General features: G+C 48.3%; 1 protein-coding gene across 10 annotated transcripts in view; it reads left to right on the top strand.

Moving 5' to 3' along the window:
• Irag1 (inositol 1,4,5-triphosphate receptor associated 1) overlaps positions 1 to 26,120 on the top strand; it is a 119,240-nt gene that overhangs the window by 34,782 nt on the left and 58,338 nt on the right. For 5 of the 10 annotated variants that reach the window (XM_048788328.1, XM_048788327.1, XM_048788330.1 and 2 more), the window contains exons 2-5: positions 2,106 to 2,340; positions 7,418 to 7,575; positions 23,655 to 23,755; positions 24,474 to 24,544. In XM_048788328.1, the coding sequence (XP_048644285.1) occupies positions 2,274 to 2,340; positions 7,418 to 7,575; positions 23,655 to 23,755; positions 24,474 to 24,544 (397 nt within the window). In that variant the 5' untranslated portion in view covers positions 2,106 to 2,273. Of the gene's footprint in view, positions 1 to 2,105; positions 2,341 to 7,401; positions 7,576 to 23,654; positions 23,769 to 24,473; positions 24,545 to 26,120 lie in introns of those variants that run through there. The other 5 variants (XM_048788332.1, XM_015477626.2, XM_048788333.1 and 2 more) reach the window with 4 other exon arrangements.

Raw genomic sequence — 26,120 nt, 5'->3', positions numbered from 1 at the left:
AAAGGTCTAGAAACCTGCCTACCACTCCTCCACGCTCAGGGTCTCACAAGGTTACACGCCTAGGGAGGCAGAATGGAGCCCAGACCTAGGAGCAGCTCTCTGGCCTCTATTTCTTTGTGGTGACCCCTTGGGGCCTTGCCCTTTATGGGGTCTCAGACCCAGGAATACCGTGTGGTCCTTGACCCCAGAGATGATGACTCATGTCACCCCGCAGTGAGTGACTCAGGGAAGAGGCTGCCGGCCGGACGGATGGCCTGGAACAAAGCGAACTGGGCAAGATTTATTTCTGCTTAGAGCTAAATGGGAGACTCAGATACTTTTCTGCTGTTCCCGGCGCCTTTGAACTGCCTCCGATTGAGCAATTGCACATATTTCCAAGAATAAAAAAATGTTTTCAAGTGGACTTATTTTTAAAAAAGAATTGCTGAAGTGAACAAGCTGGAAAGGAAACCTGGGGAGATGTTTTGGCTTATTTCCTGTCATGGCCAGGGGAGGGGGAAAGAGGGAGGAAGGGAAGACTGACCCTGACTTGACCGCTTCTCAAGGGGTACAGGACCTGGATGTCAGACATTTCGGGGCTTCCTCAACCCCTCTCTTTCTCCAGAAGATATCTAAATTCCAAGGGGCTTCCTAAGAACCAGGGCACCAGGGCGAGGACAATGTCACCTCTCCTGATTTGACAACATGTCCCTCACCTCCCCAGCAGTTCTTGGTCAGTAGGTCACTGAATCATCCTTCTCAGGGCACCTAGGGATCTGGCAACTCCAATCCTGGGTCCACAGAAATGATTGTGTTGTCCCCTGCCCCTGGAACATGAAGGCCTTGTGAGGTTGTCTAGAGGCCTATGTAGACATACCAGCGGCCACTCCCTCTCACTGGGGGCTTCACCCTGAGGTTCTGGCTGGGAAGTGGGATGCAAGGTCACTGGGCTCAGCTTGGGGTTTTCCCAAGGAAGGGAAGCAGGCACAGGCCCCTTCTGGGGACATCCCAGTCTGCCCTGTCGCTGCCTCTCCTCACAATCCTATACTAGTCCTGGGGAGAGAGGCTTACCTTTACTTGGGATGTTTTCTCCCAAATCCTTTTTTCTGTGTCTTATACCCTTTCCATATCCCTTTGAAACCTAAAAGGTAGGACTGGGCTGTTTCTTTTCTACCTCCTGCTGCTACAGGGTCCCCAAGGCAGTGGGCACAATGATGTCTCCAAGGCCCTGAGATAAGGGTCATTGGGGAAAAGGAAGACCCCGGGAAGTGAGGGGCCTCATGGCTATTTACTTCTCTTGGTGCACTTCCTCCCAGCCCCCTGCACAGCTGAGCACCCCCAGGACCTGGTCCAGCCTCTCCTTACGTGGCCTGGCTCTGGTCTGCAGGTGTGGACTCTCTCTGGGAACCCCCAACCCACTATAGAGATCTGTGGGAGTGAAAAGTGTGGCCAGAGACACTGGGTCCTGCAAGGTTTCCCAGAGAGGGGCAGATCCCAGGGAGCTAGGGTGCTGGGGTCAGGCCCTATGCTCCAGCCAATGGACCACAGGAGGTGGTGCTGAGGGACACGTCCTGGGGAAAGTGCCCTCCGATTCCTCATCCTTCCCTCTCTTTGCCGGAGGCCTTTTCCCCACTCCTCCACCTTCTCCACCCCTCCCTACAACCCCATTCTGCCCTACAAGCAAAATATGCTTTCTGAAAGAATCTAGGGCCCCCACCAACAACTGGGTGTGGTGATGTCCTCTGCAGTCATTCATCTACTGGCCAGCACTGTGCCCTGTGCTCTTCCAGGACAGGACCTGCTCTAGGTCACGCCTCTTACTTGTGGATAGAAACCTCTTGTCCTTTGGGGCCTACCCTCACCACAGGGGTGGCAGAAAGAACTGGATGTGAAACCAGACAGACCACACTACAGATCTAGGAATGACCACAGTGCAGATCTGGGACTGACCACACTACAGACCCAGGACTGACCCCAGCACTGACCTGGGCTGTCCACAGCCCTGTGCTCTGTCTCCCAGCCCAGTCATGTTTGCAGAAGCACCCTCATCCACAGGGCATGGCATGGCCTCTGAGGGCTCTAATTCCAGGCCTGTCTGATGATGTGGTATCTGTTTTTCTGTACAGATGAGAAGCCCATGGCCAGGCCAGGACTGTTTCTCCTCGACTTGCAAGAGACCAGCCAGGGGATTCTGAGCCACCTAGGATGAACTGCAGGACATTGGGGCCGTGGTTGGGTCGTGATGCCATGGCTGAGAGAACTCAGCAGCCTGCTCAGTGCGTGGGAAGGACCCTATGGAGTACATGCTGTGTGCCACCTTGCACACACTTCCTAATTTAATCCACACGACAGCCCTAAAAGGTGGGTACTACTACCTCCGTTTGACAAATGAGGAAACTGAGGCTGGGGAAGACAGACCCAGCAAGGAAAAGGCAGAGCGAGAGTTGCGGCTCCGTCTGTCTAGCTCTCAAGCCTTCTTGGGACCTCCCAAGACTAGGAAGTGAGTGGGTGTCCTGGGGTGGGCCTCCACCAGGGCACATTTATGGGATACAGGACTCAGCTCTACTGTTGGCCAGGCCCAGGAACCACAGAAATACCTCCCAACACCTCGAGCTCTTTTCCAGTGCCCAAGGATGTTCTCCAAGTCTGCCCTAGGTGAAGGCGGGGTAGGAGCGTCCTCCTTCTCAAGAGCATGAGACAGATCTGGAGGGGAAGGAAGGTGGGGGTGCTGCTTCTTGGTGCCAGCACGTTTGCTTATTCTCTGTTACAAGCCCAGCCTCCAAAATCAGATGCCAGAAAACTTCCAGGGCAGCAGGGGCCAGGAGTTGAGGGGCCTTCTCGGATGCTGCCTGCCTCCCAGGCATGGCATTGGTCTAATCTTTATCCCTGTCTGGTCTCAGTTCCCCGTTTGCAGAAGTGGGAGCAGAGGAAACACTGACAAATCTCCAGGGACCCTCCCTGTCCCTTCTGGATTTTCAGAGGGGTTGAGAAATATGTGTACAGTTACCCCAAGCAATCCCCTGCCTCAGCTCCTCATCCAGAGAGAGCTAGACCAGATATTAATAGCAGCCTAATCGCTCTCACATTCTTTATGTGCTAAATGAAAGCAAAATCCCAAGCTGGAAGAACAAAGTCCTCCCTTCTGAGCAGACTGAGTCACTCCATGAAGGTCAGCGGAGCCCGGTTAACCCCTGCTTTCCCAGATTGGCTTCTTGGCTCTTTCCCAGTGACAGAAATTAACAGAGAGACTGAGCCACATGGCACACAGGCTGTGCTCCTGGGACACTGTGGTTTCAGAGAGGGCTTTGATCTCTTCTGGGCTGGTCACACAGCTCTGGGAGAGGCCACTGCCTGCCGAGAATGCCACTCACAAGGCAGAGGGCCCCACAAAGAGCTGGAGAGACAGACAGATCTGCAGTGCCGTTCAGAGACCATGTGAGGTTGGGCAAGTCTTGGGCCCTCTGTTTCCTCATCTGTAATGGTGACTGTGGCTGGCCACACTGGGGCTTGCACGGTCACTCTGTCATGGCAGCCCTCTCCGGCAGCCCACAGGGCCCTGCAGCAGCTCTTCTCTGCAGCTCGTGGAACAGCTTGTGCTCTTGACCTGGAGTGGGACTTCCTGGGGTGAATGGTTGGATGAACAAACCTGTGGTATGAATGGAAGAGTCAGGAGGTGAGGGGGGAGTGTATGGCTGACGCAGTGGACAGAAGGATGAAGGAACACCCCTGTAGCTCCACACGGTGGGGGTCACGCAACCTCAAACTGTGGCCCACTCTTTTGCGCTCAGAAGACCCCTGGACTGGCAACCAAGGTGCTGGTGTTGCTTCCCCTTCCCTGCCCCTGGGAGCTGATGCTCTGGTTCTCAGCGGGTTGTGGGGCACCCGTGCTAGGCTTTTCTGCTACACTCTAGCAGAACTCCTGGTGGAGAAGACAGAGGAGAAAGATGACGGGCCTGGGAGTCAGACGAGCCTGGTTTATCATTCTTGCCATTTGCTATCTGTGTGATCTTGAGCAAGTTGCTGAACCTCTCTAAGTCTTCATTCTTGAATATCTTCAACGGGAATAATTCAACCTATTCCATGAGGGTTAAACAAAATAGCAAAGTAGCACCTGAAATGTACCTAGCATAGGGCCTCATACAAAGTGGGAAACCTAGAAATACCTGATGCATGCAGGCATGAACAAGAGTATGTTCCACTAACAGGGGCAGATAAGCATATTTAAGAGTGGTATTTCTAGCCTCTTGAGTTATACAAATGATGGAAAGTTACTCCAGAAGAGGCTCTTGGGTAACTTGCACTTTTAGAAAAGGTTACTAAACCCAGTTAAGTTGTATCTCCTCTCTGCACCTCAGTTTCTCTTCCTGTTAAATGGGCCAGGTTCTATTTAAGCACTGGCTAGAGGCATAATCTATGGAGTCCAAAGAGCTGATTGGTTCTTGGGATAGTCCCATCTAACCCTTTCCTGATCCAGCTGGAGAGAGAGCGAGAAGGGCCGGGAAGCCAGTTAAAGAAGGAGCTGCAGGGAGACCAAACATCACCAAATGTTTTTTCCTTTTTTGGGCTGGTGCTCTAGATCACCACTTCCTGGAGATTGTATTCCAAACTCTGCTGTGATGAATGTGAGGTCCATGTGCCCATGAGCTCCCGCGGAACCCAGATGTCACTCTGGGGGAGGGACTCGGCTTCTACCTTGCTATTTTAAGCAGCCAGTTTATAATAATGGATGGGAGAGAAAGCAAACAGGGCCGGAGCAGCGTGGGAATGGCTGCAGGCAGGGCTGCCAGGGCTCCTCTGAGCAGCTTGGGTTCCACCTTGTCAAGGGTGGGACCTCAGCCACCATCCACTCTGCCTTCCTCCTGCAGCAGGCCGCTACGTCAGTGTTTGACCATCTTCAGTCATTGCTGTTTGCTTTGCTGACCAGGGACTTTTGTGAAGAGAGGGACGGGGAAGGGATATAGAGGGTTAAAATCGGGGTCTTTCTGATGTGATGGTGGAATGTCGTGATTCCAGAATTCTGGGATGAAGCCTCAGGTTTTGCAGTTTGTTGTGACTAAGAAGAGTCCAGGATTTCAGAAGTCAGGACTGGAAAGCTCCTGGCATTGGTTGGGAATCCTGTGGCCCCTGCGCCAGCCTTTACCGCAACTCTCCCAGGACTAGGGAGCTCTCTGCCTTAAAGAGTGCCCTGTTCCATCTTCAGAGAGTCCAGACACTACAAGGTTTCCTTTGCCCTCCTTCTCTGACCTTTGTGTCACTGGTCATGCACCTGTCCTTTGGGGAACAACAGTCTTCAAATGAATGCCTTTCAAACCTCTGTGAAGAGATTACACTTTTCCCCGTACCTTCTCTTGTCCAGGTCAAAGTCCTCTAGTTCTTTAAACACAAGTTCTTGTCCTCTTAACATCCTGCTTCCCCTTTTCTGAACATGTCCTAATTTGTCTGAGTCCTTCTTATGCTATGGAGCACAATTCACTTTTTATAGTTTAAGACCTAAAGGAAAGATGGAACAGTTACCTCCCATGTTTTGGAAACCATACTTTTATCAAGATACCCAGGACCTGCAAATCTTGAGTGGGAGATAAGACCAACTTTGTTAGTAGAATTGGGGATTGTGGATACTTTTTTGCTGTGGTGCTATCACCATATAACCCCTGCTACCAAATACTTTACTAGGTATCACTGACATCATTACTGCTGAGTTCCACGTAAAGATGATAGAAATTAGCCACAGAGCTCACTTTTGGGAGAACCTCTCAATGTATTCATATGGTAGCCCCTTGGGATGGAAAACACAGTGCCCTGGCCCCATGACTCTCATTCCTGAGAGCCAGGTTAAATCTGCACGGGTGGCCTCTCTTCTTCTAATCTCATCTATTCTGTCTAGATAGATTCCGTTTGCATTTCAGTATTTATGGCTCAGCTCAAACGCTATTTATTTTTGGGGGGCAGGGTACTAGGGATTGAACTCAGGGGCACTCAACCACTGAGCCACATCCCCAGCCCTTTTTTTTTTTTTTTGTATTTTATTTAGAGACAGGGTCTTGATGAGCTGCTTAGGACCTTGCTAAATTGCTGAGGCTGGCTTTGAACTTGCAGTCCTCCTGCCTCAGCCTCCCAAGATGCAGGGATTATGGGCATGCGCCACCACTCCTGGCACTATTTCTAAAGTAGAATCTTCACTAACATTTCGTCCTCCTTCCCAGTTTCCAAAGATAGGGATTCTTTCCTGTGGTTTGTCACTGCCAAAGTGTTTACCCCATTATGCTGTTTTCTGACTGCCTCTAACCCTGGACTCCGTGCTCCTGGGGGGCCAAGACCACGTCCTCAGCATCTTGGTGTCACAGTGCCTAGCACAGACCCAGCAAATTGTGTTTGTAGAGAAAGAACGAATGATGTTCAGACCATGCTGAACTTGAGATTTCTTGAGGTGACCAGCAGGGGTCGCCCCTACCGTTTCTGAGCTGAGTGGGGCTATTGAATTAAGAGCAGAGAAGCACCCGTCAAGAAGGTGGTCACCTTGACAAATCCCAGGGCTGAAGGTTTCTAGTTCTTTAAACCAACAGCCATTTTTTTTGTGAGTCTTTGGAATATCTGCAATGAGCCAGACACCTTGCCTTCCTCAGGGAGCGAGGTCTGGAGGTGTGTGTTGGCAGGGGTCGGGTCCGGGAGCTGGGGCTGATGCCAGATTCCGCCTTTCCAAGCCCTTTCTGTGGACGAGAAGAACACCTAATATCATGGAAAGTGGTGGAGCTTTCTGGCTCTTCCTCCTGCTGACCAAATTAGCAGTCAGCAGCACCTCACCTAGAACCTGTGACCTAGAAGGTGCTCAGGAAATGACAGTGTCCTTCTCTCCATGGGGAGGAGGTCAGAAAACTGCCAAGGAAGGTTGTGTGGTGTAGTGGAAAGAACCCAGGACTCCAATCAGGAAGATCCAGATGTAAACGCTTGGTTCTTTGTGTGATTCAGGGCAAGTAGCCTCCATTCTCTGAGGAAGTCCGTTTTGTAGAATGGCACCATCAATGCCTACGTCAGAGGTCCTCAGGAGGATTCAACCAGATGATGGTAGTCATGCTCCTAGGATAGTGGCTGGCACACAGTAGGCACTCAATAAATGGTGCACAAATACCAACCTGATCCCAACAGAGTATCCTTCATGAGATACAGCTTTGAGGAGTTTGAAGCACTTTTCTCCTTTCTGAAATAGCTCATGTTTACTGTAAGGACCAAATTAGATGCAAAAGGTCACCTCTGACTTTGTAAACAAAGCCAGAGAGCCGGAGGAAGTGCACTTCCAAATGCCCTCTCCTAGCCTAGCTTGACTTCAGGCTTGATGCAAACTCAGGCTGGCTCTCTCCGTGGCTCTTGGCTCCTGGAAATGGAACCCAGCTTGGGACAGGGATGGGAAGGAATTTGACTTGTCCTTTTGGCGTCTCCCCAGCCTGCGGAGCCCAGGCCTCTTGGAGCATCTTTGGGGCTGACGCAGCAGAGGTTCCGGGCACACGCGGCCACTCCAGCCAGGAGGCTGCCATGCCCCACATTCCCGAGGACGAGGAGCCCCCCGGAGAGCCACAGGCAGCCCAGAGCCCTGCCAGTCAAGTAAGTGCCCCCCTCCCTGACCATGGCTAGCCTGGCTGGGGGCCAAGACAAGTGCCCTGGGCTGAAGCCTCAGCTCTCAGCAGGTCAGGGGGTTCTCAGGCAGCTTGTGTTGTCTGCAGTGGTACCTGGGGAAGGTATGTGGCTTCCAAACAGAGGAACACATCACCCTGAGTTCATTTGAAGTGACCATGACTGACATCCTGCATGTGGAACCATCTAGGCTTTATGGGAATTCAAACCCTCTAACCCGCAGCCTCCTCCTGAATTGGAGAAAGGCTTAGAAGAAAACCTGCCACACAGAGAGTCCAGTCACATCGAGGTGGTGATGGGCACCAGCCAAAGGCCACTTAGAGTGAATCAGCCTAAAATGGAGATCAAAATTTCATGGCAAATAGTGAAAAGAGTATTCAGTGAAATTTTATTATAAAATGGGACATGAGGAAAATAAGTTAATGAAGATAATATCATCAAGCAAATGAAATTATGAAAACAAGTTGTTTTTAGCTATATATATTACAAAGTGTAGATTATATGCTAATTTTCAGATTGAACAAAGAATCAAGTGTTGATTTGGGTGTTGATATGTTTATTCTTTTTTATACCAACGAAATGATATGTTCCCATGATGCCACATTCCCTAAGATTTATTTTATAACACCTTCTTAAGAGACTGTTTAATACTTAAGGGCTTCATCTAAGGATCTCTTTAAATTCTTTGCTATTCAAACCACCCAATTTTGAAGAACCTGTCTTGCCATCATCCTCATAATTTTTTCTTAATTTGTTAACTGATCCAGCGCCATCTGATCCTTGCTGGTCAAAGACTGTGCACATGAAGGTTCCCAGCCTTGTTTTCTTTACTTCATGAACTTTGCAGTTGATTTGCACTGAACTTGTATCGTCCTGTGCTATCTGACAGTCGTCCAAACTGACCAGCACCACTGGGATGGACACTTGCTAAGCAAGGCAGGAATGTATGAGTGAGCGTTATTGTTCCAAATGGGCAGATTCCTAGTGAATATGTTCATGTTATGATGACATTTGTTTTCTTATACATCATGACTGTGGGAACTTAGATAGCAAATACTTAGAAAAGAATGGTCCCTGTATCCCCATATCCCAAGTTCATGGGTCTGAGATGTTGTAGAACTTGGCAGCCTTGGGGTGGCAAGGTGTCCTTTCCTTGAATGTCTAAATGACTGTGCGTCCAGTCCCATCTCTCTGTCTGCAGATTGAAGCTCAGGGTTTTACAAGCACCCCACGCCCACCCTGGGACATCTTGGGCCAGAGTGGGTCCTTGCTTATCAGCAAGCTTCAAGGTTGCCAAGTTCCAAGAGCTTGGGGACTGAAGAAGGAAATGGCAACAAGGAGAAACCACAATGGGATTGGAACGTGATTAATCCCAGATCCTCAGGTCATGACTTCCCCTGGGCTCCTCTCCTGATGGTCACCCGACCCTTAGCCCTTCACCAACAATGGCAGTGCCCTGAATCAGATCCTCATGTGAAATCTAGCTCTCCCATCCTGGGCAACTCCCCCGAAGAGCTTCCCCAAGAATAAAAGCATTCCTAAAAACAGAAATGAAAGATCAGCAAAGACACAGCTCCATTGTCAGGGAGGATAAACTCATTTTCTATTGAGTTCTAGTCTTCCTGGTTCTATGTTTTTTTCATGAGACGTTCTTTCATACCATACCCTCAGGAGTACTTCTGGCCCTTCTAACTCTCATGACTTCAAGCTACACATAGGTACCGGTCCCGAGGACAGAGTGAAGGTGAGTTTCTAGAGGAAGTCTAGGAGGGGAAGGAACCAATGGGCTTACTGCAAAGGCAGGGGTTGGAGACCTTTGATTGACCAGCAAGAGCTCCAGATTCTAGTTTCCCACAGGCTCAGTATCCCTGTGATCTCAAGCCAGAACCAGATTTCTACAAAATGATAGCATGAATTCTGATGGCCTCTAGTCCTGAGACCTTGAGACCAACCTGTTTGCTTTTTCATGTCTGTGATTCCTCCTGTGTCAACTAGGACAACTGAGCTGTTGCCTCTGGACTCTGTTCTCAAAGGGAAGAGTTTGCAAAGGAAAGAGTTTGTAGCCAAGGACTGGGGTCTTAGGGGACCCCCAGAATAATAGACGATCCAAGGTAGAGGATCCCAGATCACAGCCCAACATAGCCAGAGAGGTGGGGGACCATGCTGCTGAGGCAGTTTAGATCCCCACCGCATGAGATTCAACATTCTTTTACTCTCTTCCCTTACTGCCTGGCCCTAGCCTCTCAGACTTCTCCTAGAAACCAATCAGGTATTGCCACTAAAGAGCTAAAATGCTGCTGCTATTGCATCCACTAGACAATCCACATTGGGCTTTTAAGGCAGCCTCAGCCTCGGGGGAGGGTCAAGTCTCCTGAGCTGGGCTGAAGCCTCCAGGGGCCGGATCCTGAGTGCTTAGGAACAATGGAAGTCAGGCAGCCAGGGAAGTGGGCTGGCCAGGAGGATGTAGCCGGAAGTCCTGGTACCGTGTGAATTCCCACAATGCATCCTTCTGAGTTTACAGCTCCCCGGGGTCCAGCCCTAGTTCTGGTTGCTCTGGCCCCAGCCCCCATTTCCCATCGCTGGCATGAGCAACTAGCTGAAGCCTCCTCACACAAAAACACATGAGCTATGGGATTAGATTCTGGTTTTCTCTCTGTGTGCACATTCACGCACATGCAGTGTTTGCTGGGTTGGCCCATAAATAGCGAGGCCCTCAAAGGAAAGAGTTTGCAAAGGGAAGAGTTTGTAGCCAAGGGCTCTGGAAGGATTGAAGCTGTCAGGACACAGGTCTGGGGCCTTTGAGGACCCAAAAATAACAGACCATCAGAGCTAGAAGATCCCAGATCACATCTAACCTCCTCCCAGACAGGCAAAGCTCTCTGTAACATGAGCCCTAAACCAGTCACCTAGGGAACTTGTGGACCCGCAGGCTCTCGAGCACCCCAGACCTGCTGAATCTTCAGGGATGAGTCTTGGGAATCTGTAGGAATGTTTTGATGCCAGGAGGCTCACCATCTCACAGGAAGTTTGGGCTGTGATTGGCCACCTCTGTCCTGGTTGAGTTGGATCCACCTCCCCAAGGCTGTCCCTCAGTTCTACCCCTGACGACTGCCTGTAGCAGATGAAATCCTGTATAGCCAGTTTCTGGATCTTCCCAGAATCTCCTTTCCCATTGTCTCTCAGTCTTTGCTCCAGTGACAGTGTCCAGAGCCTGAAAGCAAGTGCCAACCTGTCCCCACTTGACTGTGCAGCCCCAGACCCCAGAGTCAGTCTGACAATAAATCAGGGATTCCCTGGCCTATGACCAGTAGCCTTGTTTGGAAGCCAACTCATGGGGACAGCATACCAATCTCAGAGGTGCCTGGCAAACCTGGGGGACAAAGAGGCTCATACTAACTGTGAGCCAGATTTTTCACTGGCTCTGACTTCCACTTGAGAAACTCTACTCTCCAAGAGTTTCTGGAAGCCCCCAGGGCAGGTCACTCATAGGCAGACCTCTTCACATCATCTGCCCCAGCCTCCCTACTACCACCCCGCCCCCATGTCCATTACCCACAAAGCCACTTAACAGTGACAGCTAATCAGGTGCCAAGTACTATTCTACTGTATTGACTCATTTAACTTCCACCCAGTTAAATGATGTGTTCCTTCCTGCTTCATAGTTGAGGAAACGGAGGCACAGAGAAGTGGACTACCTTCCTCGAAAGTCACATAGCTAGCAAGTGGCAGTTCAGGATTTAAACCCTGGCCACCTGATCCTGGAGATTGCACTCAGACTTTTCCTCGGGACCTCCACGAGAGCTCTGGGGTCTGGGCCAAAGGGACTTTGTCCTGGGCTGCCAATCCACTGTCCTGAGATCTCCCGAGTACTGTAGCTGTGGCATGGCTCACACCAAAGGCCCTCTGCTCACTGTCCTCTCAGTTGCAGGAGCCCCTTGGGGCCAGGGAGCAAAGCTCCAGTCTCACATCCTGCTGCCCTGTGACTTCCTCATTCTCCCTCAGCCAGACATAAAGCAGCACAGCAAGATGCACGCTGACTCCGAGAAACACAGACCACCATGCTGCAGCCTGGTACGGCCTCGTCCATGAGGCACTCCAGGTCTCCCAGAGCAGCCACTGTGTGCTTCATATCTGAGGCTCTAGGTAGATGTTTAGCACTGAAGGACATAGCATCTTGTGTTTCCTGACTAGCCAATGGCCTCCCCACCAAAATTTTAAGTGTCCTAGATGAGGTTGGATAAGCAATTCTTGGCATGTGGCCCTAAAAGCGGGGGGGGGGGGGCTGTTTGCAAGGTGTCTAGAACCTTTATCCATCAAGCTACTCTTTTGGCTCAGAATTGGAGACCATGGTAAGGGCCACCATAACAAATGGGAGTGACAGAGTTAGAGACCCATCCTAGCTCCCACCCTCCATCAGTGGGCTGGGCCAGAGCCAATATAGGGGTCTATCCTCTTAGAAGAGGCATTGACCAGCGGTTCATCCCGCCCCCCTCAAGCATCCAGAGAGTCCTGGAAGCTGCAGGAAATGCTCTGGGTCAGAGGTACACAGGTGTCACAGCAATAGCAGGGGGGAAAGCTAGGCTCCATTTTCCTGAGGGCAACCCTGGATACAATTCATCCTGCCTCAGTGTCCTCTTCTATAGGCTGAGGATTCCAGTAAGAGCTGTGAACACAGTAACTAAGTATGGAGAACTTACTGTGTGCCAGGCTCTATGCTAGGCTTATGGTATGTATGACCTCATTTAAATCTCTCAAAACTCTTGCATGGTAGATACTATTATTATTTCCATTTATGTGAAGAATTTGAGCACAGAAAAAAGAAAATAATTTGTACTGGATAATACAACAAAAGTTGAAACCCTCAATTACCAGAATTGTTTACATATATATGTATATTTATACATCCACACAAACAGAGAGAGAGAGAGAGACAGAGAGAGAATGCTAAACAAAGTGCTTAGCTTATAGTAGATGCTTAATCCCTAATAAGCACAAAGCAATTGACCTTCCTATACCACTGGGAGGTAGCAGGGCAGAGGTCATCTCCCTAGGAAAGCAGAAGTTCAGAGCAGTGGGCGTCTTATCCAAATGAAGAAAAGAAACTGACAAACAGGCTCCTAACGTTTTCTAGACTACACCCTTTTCACTTATTATCTCAGCTTATTTCATACCATTTCTATAAAGGAGCAGTGACTGTGCCCATTTTATAGATGAGGAAATTTGTTTTGGACAGGGTACACTAGCTGTCCAAAGTCTCATATAAAGAAATTATAGGCCTGCATTCTAATGTCTCACAGCTCCAAGTCAAAGAAACGTGGTTACAGTTTACTACTTTTCTTCTTTCTAGTCCAGAAAATATCCCACTATACTGCAGTGGTGTTTGAGCCACAGGCAGCAGAAGACTTCACTTACACATGGTGAGCACTTCACAAATAGAGAGGGAAGGCACATTTACTTAATAAATGCTTATTGAAATTCTTCAATAAATGTTTGTTGAGCATTCACTAACCAATTCCTGCTCTCAGCATGCTCATATCTTAGCTGATTTGCAACTGAGTGCTCATTCTCTCTGATTTGATTTGCTCTGAGTTCCCCCACGACCTTCTCTGTTCTAGAACCGGAGGATGTTTGCTCTGTAAGATCCTGAGATCACCTACAGCCTAACAAGCTCCACTTTACTATTTTAGATGGGTATCCAGCTTCTCTCTCCATCTGTTTTAGTTGATTTTTATTTGCTGTGACCAAAGATTCTAAAAAGATAAACAGAGGAGAGAGAGGAAGTTTATTTGGGGTCACGGTTTCAGAGGTCTCAGTTAATAGATGCCAACTCCATTGCTGTGGGCCCAGGGTGAAGCAAATCATCATGGCAGATGACATGGAAATTAGGAAGCAGAAGAACTATGCTCACCAGGGACAAAATATGAACCCCAAAAGCACGCCCCCAGCGACCCACCTCCTCCAACCACATCTACTGGCCTACAGTTACCACCCAGTTAATCCACAGGTTAAAGGTTAAATCCATTAGGTTAAAGGTCTCATAATCTGGTCATTTTATCTCTAACCTTTTTGGATTGTCTTGCACGTGAGCTTTGTGGGGGACACCTCATATCTAAACCATGATAGCATCTCACCTCCCATGGGCTATCCAGAACCTGTCTTCACTGGCCAGGAAAAAGGTTCTGTCTGCTCCTCCCTGGAGACTCCTTGGAGAATGTGTACTCACCCACTGGAGGAAAATGTTTTAGGACCCAAAGAACCAATTCTCTGTCAGGAATGAGATGAAGACAAAATGGATAAACATGGAAGACACTTGGATCCCTGCAAGGACTGGGTAGAGTAGGGACCTCCCCCTGACAAAGTCACCCCGTGAGGAGCCTCATACCATGCTTCCTGCAACCAGGCACTGCTCTTAATATGCAGTAAGTTCACTGTGACTCCAGAAGACAGGTGCTGTTATTATCCCATTTTACAGGTGAGAAAATGGAGACCAGTAAGTACAGTCTAACCACCAGAAACTGGGAAGGAAGTACCTGAATGCTCCTACCTAGGATTTTGAATTCATCTTCCTTTGAGTCATTTCCACTTACCTCATTACACCCTTTGTAAGAACAAGCTCAAGTAAGATCTATAATGAAATATCGTCAAATAAGTAATGAACAAAGAATTGGGATCTGGTGTGTGAGGCATATGTTGGGTAGTGGCTGTGTGGTCTCATCTCTCCAAAGTGGGTATTATTATCTCTATCCTATCAAGGAGGACACTGAGTCTGGGAAGTTATGTAATTGTCAAGGTCACATAGTAGTGTCGTGGTTGAAAGGAGATTCAAACCTAAGTTTCCTTCCTAGGTGTTCCTACCAGCTTTACCACCTTCTGACTGTCCCCAGCAGTAAAGCCAGTGTCTTGTGTACCAAAAGCCACAGGCATGGGGAGCAGGTGCTTCATGCTCCATTCTCCCTGGAGAGGGGATTTTGGAAGGGTCAAGGGACAGAGTAAGAGCTATGAGGTGATAGCTGTGGGAGTGCCTAGGTCAAAGTGGACAGTGTCTCAGAAAAGTTGGCAGTTACAGATGGTCAGGAATGCATATGACAATTATTTGTCCTTAGTTCTTACTGTGAGCAGTGAAGTAACTTGTCATTCTGTGTTTCTCTGTCACCCCTGTGAAACTATGTATGAGCTACTTAGAGCCATGTCTTTCACCCACGATTCTATGTTCTCAGCAGAGGCCCTAGTGCATGGTAGGGGCTTAGGGAAGCATGGACAGACAGGTGGATGGAGGGATGAATGGATGGATGGATGGATGGATGGGTGGATGTGGGGTAGGTTGGGTGGATAACTGGGATACTGGATGCTGGATTGAAGGGAGGAAGAGATGGAAGAAGGAATAGCGTTAGGAAGGCAGGATACAAGATGATGCTGATTGGCTGAGTGACCCCACAGAATAAGGCCTGGCCATCCTGTCCACCTCCACGCTCTCGAAGTCCATGGGCATGAGGCGAAAACCGTGATGTAGAAAGCAGGATAATCTGGCTATCGACCCCTGAAGCCCAAGGTTAGAGTGGAGGAAAGAGGGTCCACCAGGGGCGGGGCAGGCACCGGCACATGGGAGGATCCACAGAGTGGATACTGGGGAGGCTGCAAGGAGCCAGGGAACTGGTCCTCAGTGCTTGGCTGGGAGGAGCCCAGGGCCAGCAGACCTTGGCAGAGGCACTGCCACTTCCTCCTGTGGCCTTAGGCCTTGACACTAGAATAACCATTTTCTTGCAAGTTCCCTGAGAGTCCTTTCATCCCGCCGTAAGAACACTAACTCCTCTTTGGGACTGGGCCCCTATCTACTGAGGCACCCCAGCTTGCCCTCCAGGCTACGGCTAAACAGTGCACACCCATCACACGCTCACACTTGGCATCATTATTGCTGTATTTGTTTTTATCCTTAAAACAAGTCTGAAAAATGAGCATTCTTAGCTCCATATAATGTTTGAGAACATGAAAGTCAGGGAAGCTAAGTGACTGCCTGGAGGTCACCAGGTGGGACTCCAGTCTAGGCCCATCCTACCTCTCCACCACCTGGCATTGTCTTCCAACAGGGTCCTCCTCTCCAGGGCTGTCACCCAGGGCCCATCAAGGAGCCAAACTGCACATGCCCGCCTGCGCCGGGGGCCAGGGCTGTTCCTTACTGTTGCCTAGTCTGAGTCTTGTCATGTGATACTGGGGAGTCAAAGCTAATATTCCCGTCTATGACACTGGCCTAAATTTATCCCTGTGCTCAGGTGCTTAGGAAACTGTTGTGCATTCCTGGGAATTTATGAGTGAAATAAACATTTAAATGTTTCTATAAGATTTATTTAAGGGGAACAAAATGTGACCTGTGTGCTTGTTATTGAGTGAACTTGCTGGGAGGTGCTCCAGCCCCACAGTACTTGACTGGCTTCAGGGAAGGGAAATGGACCCCAGGGAGCACAGGCCTCTGGACCCGTGACAGGGGCAGTACTCAAGACACCTCTGGACCCGTGACAGGGGCAGTGCTCAAGACACTTCTGGCCCTAGCTGTCTTTCCTCCAGCTGTGTATTCAACCCCATGTTGGCTGGAAGGCTTCCTGGAGGAAGAGGCACCTTCTGTGAGGAAGTGTGCAGCTCAGAAAAATAAGAGAGGAGTGTCAGAGGCAGGCAAGATGCCAGGAACCAGGGGAGGTGCCATCAAAGAGGAAGATGGCTGTAAGAGTGGGATGCCACAGTGGAGGGACCCAGCCAGTGTTTCGCCACCTCCACTGTTTATCGGCTGCAGAGCCCCAGGACAAGTTGTGGGTTTTTTTTTTTTTGTTGATAAAGTAGGAATCAAAACAGGAGTTGGGCACGGTGGTACATGCCTGTAATCCCAGTGACCCTGGAGGCAGAGCCAGGAGGATCACAAGTTCAAGGCCAGCCTCAGCAATTTAGCAAGGCCGTAAGCAGCTTGATGAGGCTCTGTCTCAAAATAAAACAAAAACAATAACAAAAAAAAACCTCCCTGCAGATAAGCACCCCTGAGGTCAATCCCCAGGACCAAAAAGGGGGAGAAAAAGAAACATGTTAATGGTCAACTCTATGCTACAAGCTTTGCTTTTATTGTCTCATGATTGTTCCAGGTCGGGAGGTTTTATCACCTGCAATTTCTAGGTGTGTGTCCTAAGTTTCATTTGCAGAATTGCTGGGAGGATTAAATGAGAGAACATGATGGTATCTGAGTCGGGACCCAGCTGCAGGAGGTCTCTGTAACTATCAGATCACTTTCTTCTACCTGCATGTTTCTTTGCTTCCTTTCTCTGTGACCGGCACCAGGCATCTACTGTTTGACAAGTGGAGAGTAAGAGCTGGCGTGGACCAGGTGAAGGGCACTTCAGGGTAGGCTACCTGGGAGGCTTTGACTGCTGGGGATTGTGTGGCCTGATGCCCCAGGGAAGATGCTTTATAGCTCACAACCAGAAGGGGTGAGTAACTTGCTCAAGGTCACATAGCTAGTAAGAGACAAGCTGTATCATAATAGTGTGCCTCTGAGTCTGAGGCCCTTGAATTTCAAAGTGACTTGCCTGGCAAACTCTAAATTCAGTCACATGCATTGCCCGCCTGAACAAGTTTTCTTGAAGGCTTGCCTCTGTCAGGCAGCTCAGAGTGGGCATAGGGACAGGTATTTGTGATGCATTAAAACCTGGCATAAAAAAAAAAATAAATAAAACCTGGCATAATTCACCCCAGAGGGATCCTGGAATCTTCCCACACTCTCTTCTCTAGAATACTCTTTCCTTAGTCCCTGCTAGAGTCAAAGACAGCCCACACAAGACACAAATGTTCCCACAAATACGATTTTGCAGAAAACTAGAATTTTCCGTGGGGTACCCAACCATTCTGTGAGCAAATTAGGGAAGAAGCTTCTATTGTATTGCTTGTGTATTTTGCACACATTGGAAGGAGAGAATGAAGACCAGGATGTTCCGTGTCAGGTGGTTCAGGGACTGCTTCATGACTCTTGACTGCTTTACGCCCCCTGTGTTTTGTTTTGTTTTATTTTTGTTGTTGTTGTTGTTCTTGTTTTGGTACCAGGATTGAACTCGGGGGCACTCGACCACTGGGCCACATCCCCAGCCCTACTTTGTATTTTATTTAGAGACAGGGTCTGAGTTGCTTAGCACCTCTCTTTTGCTGAGATTGGCTTTGAACTTTTGATCCTCCTGCCTCAGCCTCCAGAGTCGCTGAGACTACAAGCATGCACCACTCTGCCCAGCCTTGCCTCCAGGTTTCTGAGAAGCTAGAATTGTGTGATACACTTGGCACTCACCACTGTGGTGTGGGTCTGCCTTTCTGTGTGGGCTTCACTGCCTCGACCCTCCTCTAAATGAGAGGAACTGCTGTCCCAGGTAAGGCACTCACCATCGGACTACTTTAGGGCCCGTGGCCATTAGCCAGCAGGCGGAGAAAATTCCAAGTAGAAAGCTGCTCCCTCCAGTGCCTTGCAGGCCTTTGGCCCTGTAGGTGCCAACCCTGAGGGTGCTATCGGGTGTGGGGGCAGGTACTCTTTCCTCTCTCCATCCCTTGATGCTCCCAGGAAGCACTGCAGAGGCTGCCTGGCTCACCTTTGCCCCCCAGGCCGTAGCACAGACCATGTCTACATAGGTGCACAATAAATATTTGCTAGATGAATGGAGAGAATTAAGAGCAATAATGTGGTCATGTTGGCAGACTTCATCCCTTTCCTGGAGTCCAAAAGGCATTCCATCACTGCCAGCACAGGGCCCCTCTTCTCAGAGAAGGTCCTTCCTCTGCAAGACTCTTGTAAACTGGTTAGGGCCAATCACAGAAGCAGAGGTTCAGATGATCTGCACGATCAATTGTTGGAAGGAGCTGAGTGGGGAAAGCCCACCCACGTGAGAGAGAGACGGATGGATGGAGAGAAAGGGACAAAGAGAGAGGGAGACGATTTGGGTGGGAAAGGTAAACCAGCGTCACCAGAGGAAAGGGTATGAGAAAAGGGAGGAAAGAAAAGCAGGGGAAAAGAGAAGTGAGGACAGGCATCAAGATTTCTTTCCCTTTCATGTCCGTTGAGAGGTGAGAGTAAAGAAGGAGGTTTCTGTCTTTTCTTTTTCTTCTTTTCTTCCTGTTGAGCGGTTCTTTAAAGCCATCTGCTCAGATCCTGGGTTTCAGGTCAAACAATCTCACTTCAGAGCCGAACCATAGATGGTTAGAAGGAGCAAGAGCTCTTTATCTGCTTTGGATATCTATGTCCATCAAATTGTTCCCCCATTTTTAAGGACTTATGATTTTTATGTCTTATATTTTGTTGTCAGATGCTTTAAATTGCTTGGGGGAAGTAGGTAGTACATCCATACATAAAATACATACATACATAAGTAAAATCGGTTACTCTTCTTCCTTAGAAGACTGATATGTTAAACTCTCAGAGATGGATACATACTCCACCACCAGCACCACAATTATTTTTCTGGAATGCAACATGATTGGCCCATCCCACCCCTTTATATAGATGTAGCTCATCTGCATTTGTGAATGCTGGGAATTTGTGAAAGCCCCATCGCAGGGATGACAGGAACTGTATGAGATAACGTGTATGAGAATGGTATTTTAGCTAACATGCATTTCTTCTTGTTTACCAGAGGACTCAGGAAAGAAATTCTCTATAAATAGGGCAAACCTAAAGAAGGCAGTTTTGGGAGATCACATGTTTGCAGTCAGGATAGCATCCACCCAGGGAAGGAATCCCACGCACACTATGAGCATAGTCAGAGTTTTGATTGGTGTTCCTATAGCAAGAGTCATGCATGAGCCATTATTAGTCAACCTTGTGTTGCTGTGACCAAAAACCCAATAAGAACAACTTAATGGAGGAAAAGTTTTTTTTTCTTCTTATGGTTATTGTGGTTTAGTCCATGGTTGGCTGGGTTCATTGCTCTGAGCCCAAGGTGAGGCAGAAATCATGGTGGAAGGGCATGGTGGAGGGGCACTGCTCACTTCATGGTGGCCCTGAAACAGAGAGAAGTGAAGGGGCCTGCAAAGAAGATGAACCCTCCCAGGGAATACCCCTGATGACCTGCCTCCTCCAGCCACACCCTACCCACCTACAGTTACGTTCAGTCACTCTATTCAAACTAGAACTGACTGATTAGGTTATAGCTCTCACAGTCCAGTCATCTCAACTCCGAACATTTCTGCATTAACACAGGTGCTTTCAGGGGACACCTCATATCCAAACCATAGCAGCCATCAAGATGATATTAGTGGGGGATACTTAAGGCACAACCTTAAATATGTTCCAGAAAACCAGGCCACAATAAGAATCACTTATATGAGGGCAATAACTCAGATGCCTTTGGGGCCAGGTGCCATAAATGATTGAAGCAAGACAGCTTGAATGGCTTAAACCAAGGGTTACTCTGCAGAACTGTGGACCTGAGATTGCTTGATATTTCAGTTTAAAGAAAAGCAGGGCATCCAGACCTCCATGCACATTGTTTCCAATGTGAACTGTTGGTAAGTAATTTAAAAACTTATAACTTCTCCTAGAAAAAGGTCCCACAGGTCTCTGGTTTGTGCCTCTGTTTAAGTCAGCTTTTACACTGCTGTAACTAAAGGACCCAACCAGCACAATTATAGAGGAGGAAGAATTTATCTGAGGGCTCATGGTTTCAGAGAGGTCTTAGTCTATAGAAGGGTGGCTGCATTCCTCAGGACTCAAGGTGAGACTGAACATCATGGCTGGAGAGGATGGCAGATGGAAGCAGCTCACGTCAGGGTGATCAGGAAGCAGAGAGAGTCTCCACTCTCCAGATACAAATATATACCCCATAGCCAGGTCCCCAAGGAACCACTTTCTCCAGCCACACCCACCTGCTCCAGTTACCACTCAGTTATCCCATTAGGGATTAATTAGCTGATTAGATTAAGACTCTCACAACCCAAACATTTCTCCTCTGAACCTTCTTGCATTGTCTCACACATGAGCATTTGGGAGGCACCACGGCTAAACCATAACAACCTCTGAGCTCAGAGATGATGCTACAGAAGATGCTCATTCCTTGATTGACAGTTAAGAGACAATGCAGGCCAGACATATTTAATGATGTGATGAGGAGACTATGGAAACACTTCAGCCCTTCTTGCCCACCAGCGAATCCACACAGTCAAAACCCACTCCATCCTCTGCTGGCTTTCTCATTTAAACTCATCTCACCCACTTCTGGCCCTGCCTTCCACCGTCTTCATCCTGCTACCTGCCATTTTGACACACTGCTTCCCTTCTTGACTTCCCCGGATACTGTTCTACTATATGTCCTCATGCTCCCACCGTGATTCCAAGTCCTCCCGCTTCCCTGCTGGACCCTGGGAGCTCCCACCTCTCTGCTGCTAGTTTGGCCTCTTACCAGGGGAGGTTAGTGGACAAAAGATGGGGAGAACTGGTCACTCAGAGCAGAGCCACTATTTGTTTTGAGAACAACTATAATTAATGAGTATTTGTAGACCCTATGATGCTTATCACTGTGGATATCCGTGCATTATTTTATTTTATTGGCACAACATTCATCTGAGACAGAGCAGGCCTTTGACCATTGTATCACCATGGGAACGGCAGCATAATGCCACAAAAGGACAAAGCCATGGCCAGCTCATCAACAGCCGTCAAGGGAATACGTCCCGAGAATGAGTAGTTGCTTTCTGGGAAGCTCCCTGGGCATCACTTTCAGGAGTCTTTTACAACAGGACGGGTATCTGTGTTCTTGGAGGAACTGGAGCTCTGGGGTTATGAGGACAGATGGGCCTATCTAGGTTCCAGCCACAAGCATATGGCTGAGCTCTTCAAAATTCCTGTGCAGGAGGAGGATGGATGCTTTAGCAACACAGCCTCTTCTGTCATCTCCACCACTGCGAATCATGGGGATTCGTGGACAGATCTGCTGTCAATATTTCCGTGTTCTCTCTTTGGCAGTTAATTTACTCCCAAATCTACCCTCCAGGGGTCCCAATCTCCAAAAGTACAAGACCAAACTCTGTGGAATAGAATTCAAGGTCCTTCAGAAGCTGACTCCACCTCTTATCCTAGTCGCAATCCTCCCGCCCCGTGGCGTCTCTTATCTCTCATACCCCATAATCCATGTTCCGGCTCCAGGTACATTGGCAAATCCCAAATTCTCAGTAATGCCTTTTGCTATTTCTTTTGCCCCAGATCTCTCTCCTAATATCTTTGTCTTGCAAGCTCCTAACCATCCCTCAAGACCCCTAACTCAAATGCCCACTCCAATACAAAGTCTTCTCCAGTTTCCCTGATTAGATAGTTTTCTTCTTTACTCTGAGTTTTCACAGAATGTGGTCCATCTCTTATCATCTTAATTTTTTATATTACTTTTTCTTTATCCCTTGCTTGACTGTGAGCTCTTGAGGGTCTCTCTCTCTCTCTCTCTCTCTCTCTCTCTCTATATATATATATATATATATATATATATATATATATGGCTGCTCCTAGCACATGATGGAAACAAAAAATTGCTGAATGGGAGAGTAAGTAATCCGAAAGTCAAATAATAATTTATTGAAAATGCCCATCATGTGCAAGGTGCTTTATTGACATATTTTTAATCTTCATGCTAACTTGTGGATTAGATTTTATGATCATGGATTGTAGAAATATTAAATAACTTTCTCAATGCCCATAGTTGATGAGCAAGAATATGAGCCTGGTCTGTCGGACCCTCCAATAGACAGTGCTGCTTTCTATTCCTCCTGCCCATTCGAAGTCACTGCTCAATCTTCCTTCCATGTGCTGGGGGATTCTAAATGCCTCTCTCTTCCAAACCCTGCACCTCCCCACACTGACAAGGGACCCAGATAACACACAGAGCGCAGGGAATCACTTCTCAGGGCTTTGGCTTCAGGTTTCCACATAAAAGCATCCTCCCTGCAAGGGAAGCAACACAGCCTTCCATGGGTGGACTCTTGCTTGGTGATATCTCCAGCTCACGTCCTAAGGGAGAAAAGAAATGCAAATGAAAATGAGAAGAGCTGGGTTCACTGCAAACTGTGGCCTTGAAGAAGTCCACACAACACTGTACAGGACCGCTTAATAAGGTATAATATGAAAAGGAAAGAGGAGCCCCTCCCACCTTGCAAGGAAACATCTGTGCACTGAGGGCAGAAGAGGGCAGCTCAGCCCTGGCTCCACCCAGGGACTCCAGCCTGTCAGCAGCCCCAAGCTCGTGGCATCAGGGGGTCCTTTGGAGGCAAGAATGCTTAATGCTCAGGGGCTTCAGAAGACTCATCCCCTAGGGAAAGTAGCAACGAGGACAATTGGGATCCATTGCTGCAAAGGTACAGGAAGCAGCACCAACAGCAGGAGATGGTGGTGAGGTGCTCTGGAGCATTAGGAGATGGGCTTTCAACCTGGGCAGGACGGTGATCACAGAGGGCGCTGACAGCAAAATGTCAAGGAGACAAGAAAGAGGAGAAGGAAAATGTTTGAAGGGACATGGGAGAGGAGGCAAGGAGTCTCCCACATACACCTGTAAATAATTCTGAGATGAAAATATTGCAAAGCAGGTAGCAAAGGAGACTCTGTATTATTATTAGTATGGGCCTATTTCCACAGAAATTGTACAGATTATGGGCCCAGGAGGTGGAGGAAATGAGATGCTGGTCAAAAAGTACAAACTTCCAGATATAAGATGAGTAACTTCTGGAGAACTAAAGTGTAGCATGATGACTACAGCTAGTAATAATGTAGTATATACCTGAAATCTGCTAAGCATTCTCAACACACACACACACACACACGGAGATATTTTAGATAGCTGAATCATGATAATCATTTCACAACACACATGTGTACCAAAACATCACATTGTACACCTTGAATATACACAATTTTCATTTATCAATTATATCTCAACAAAGTGTAAACCAACAAGCACTCTGCATTGGTCTACTGACTCAGATGGCGTTGAGTGTCTTGGTGCAGCTGGAAGCTCCACCAACCCAGGCCTAACTCTCTCTGTGTTCTTGTTCTAATCCACCAGGACCCTCCCTCCACAGAAATATTTCACAGTCCACCTACAATCATCCTGACTGGGGATGCCAGTTCACCTGAAGGAGACGCTGACAAAAACCTGGCCAACAGGTACACATTCCAGGTGCCTGATCCTTGTGCTATGATGGGCAGGATTTCCTAGAATGTGGGGAGCAGATTGCAATATTTCTTACAAATCTTTGTTTTTTCTTGCATCATTTTCTTGATGAAAATGTTCTTCACAATGGGAGACAGAGGTTAGGATTTTCCCATTATCTTTCCCTCACTTCCAAAATGATGTTTCTCTCCTTGATTTGGCCCTTTGCATTCTGCTAGCCCTTAAGTAAAGCAGGACCATAGCAAGAAGTTTCTCATAATAACTGTCCAGATTTTGTGGACAAACCTGGGAGTGTGTCTCTGACTGCAGAATCCTACCTATGGCTATCGTGGGTTCCATATGGAAGATGGTCACTTGGGAGGGACCCTGCTCACATACACAGGAATGTCACTGTGTGTTTTACACAGCACTGGCCCATGCATTGGTCTAGGTGGGATGAGATTGTCTAAGTGTAATTTCCAAAAAATTAAAGAGAGAATTATCCTACAAATATACAGTGAGCCTATGTCAAAGACCTACTTCCCTCATTGATAAGGGAGCCAGCAAGAATAGCAAAGTGGACTCAAAGGAGGATACAAGAAATGGATATGCATAATATTATATCATACATATTATGTATGCAAGATGTTGCTCTAGGATGACACGGAAAGAATAAGCTGGCAACTTTTCCAGGTTGCTTTCCTAACGAGTTGACTCTGTTCTATCTTTCAGAGCTCACAGTCCCCACAGAAGGCTGTCTCACCGGCACCTGAAGGTGTCCACTGCTCCGCTGACTTCTGTGGGTAAGGGTGGTCGTTTTTGAGTAGGAAGACTAAGGTCTGGCACTGGCCATGCAGCACCTCTCGGCCTGCCTCCTCAAGGCTGCCCAGCCCTGTGAGCCCAGAGGGCAGAGTGGAGCAGCCCCTTGTGTCTGCCTCGGGAAGTACTGTGTCGGATTTCCATCTCTTGTGGTAAAAAGACAAGACTGGGACATGAGGAGGAAGAAGAGGAGGTCCAGGAGAGACAGCTGGGTGATGCTCATTTCGGGGGCTCAGAGGGCAGAGTCCTTCAACCCTTCTAGAAAGGCCCACATCTAGGTCAGGGTGTGTTTGGGCTGGCTGCCCCAGTCACCTGCTCATTCCCCAGAGGTGTGTCAGTCTTCCCTGGGCCATTGGAACATAAATGTGATGCAGCTTGGTCACAGGCTATGAGGTCACCAGAAAGTGAACACATGTAATCAGGACACAGCATCAGAATAGCCTTCACAAAAAAGCTAGGGGAACCAAGGCAAGGAGACCAATTCTCCTTCTTGAGTAAGAAGGCTGGGTAGAAGCGGTTTTCCAGATGAAATAATACTTAATTTTCCTCTTAGAGAATTGACAGACAGACAAGAGGAAAGAAAGGCATTGCAGGTGAAAGTAGAGACATGGGAGGAAGCAGGTGCCACACAGAGCACCCTATTGGCAACAGAACTCTCTGCTGTGTTAATCAGGACTCTTTCAAATGATGGGAACCCACTTCACACTAGCTTACACCTTATTATTATTATTATTATTATTATTATTATTATTATTATTCCAGGGCTTGTGATTTTAGGTAGTGCTGGATCCAGGTGCCCAAACTAAGTTACTAGTCATCGTCCCATTCCATCTTTCAGGTCTCCGTTCTTGTATGTTAGTTCTCGGGCAGGTCCTTTATACAAAGGTAACAAATGACTATGAGCAACTCTAAGCTTTTATCCTATCGATGGAAGGAGAGTTTCTTTTCCACATGTGCCCCACACAATTCCCATGATTGCCTTTGCCTGGTCTCACTTGTCTGTCCCTGAGTCGATCTCTGTGTACACATGGATGGCATTCCTTGGCTGGCCAAGACTGGCACATATTTCTACTCTTTCTCTTGGCACTTGGGACAGGATTGTGGGTGGAGATGGTTAGCTCCTTCCTAACTAGTGTAGTGGGCCACAGAAGAGTTTCACCCATGAAAATGAGGAGCTGCTTCCAGGAAAGAGAATGAAGGCTGGGGAAGAAAACGGGAGCTGCAGGAAGCCCATACAGAAGGCTTGGGTGGAGGTGCCTGGAAGGAATAGGTGGGGCCAGAGAAATGGGCTGGACCCAGTGTGGAGTGTGGACCTTGTGTTATCTTGAGGACTTGAGGAGTCCCCATGAGATGAGACAGGAGAATAGCATGGTCAGACATGACAGCTGGAGAGGTCACTCCCCTAGGAATGGAGGATGGAATGGAGGAGAATGACCTGAAGACAGGGACCTATTAGGTGGCTGATGTAATAGCCCATGGGCACGAATAAGGATGAGGGGTGGCTCAGCGATTTCATAGGTAAATTCCAGGACTTGATTGGGTGGTTGGATGTGGAGTGGG

This window comes from Marmota marmota, unplaced genomic scaffold, assembly GCF_001458135.2.
Source record: "Marmota marmota marmota unplaced genomic scaffold, marMar, whole genome shotgun sequence".
Taxonomy (NCBI): domain Eukaryota; kingdom Metazoa; phylum Chordata; class Mammalia; order Rodentia; family Sciuridae; genus Marmota; species Marmota marmota.
This window is presented reverse-complemented; position numbering and strand designations above follow the sequence as displayed.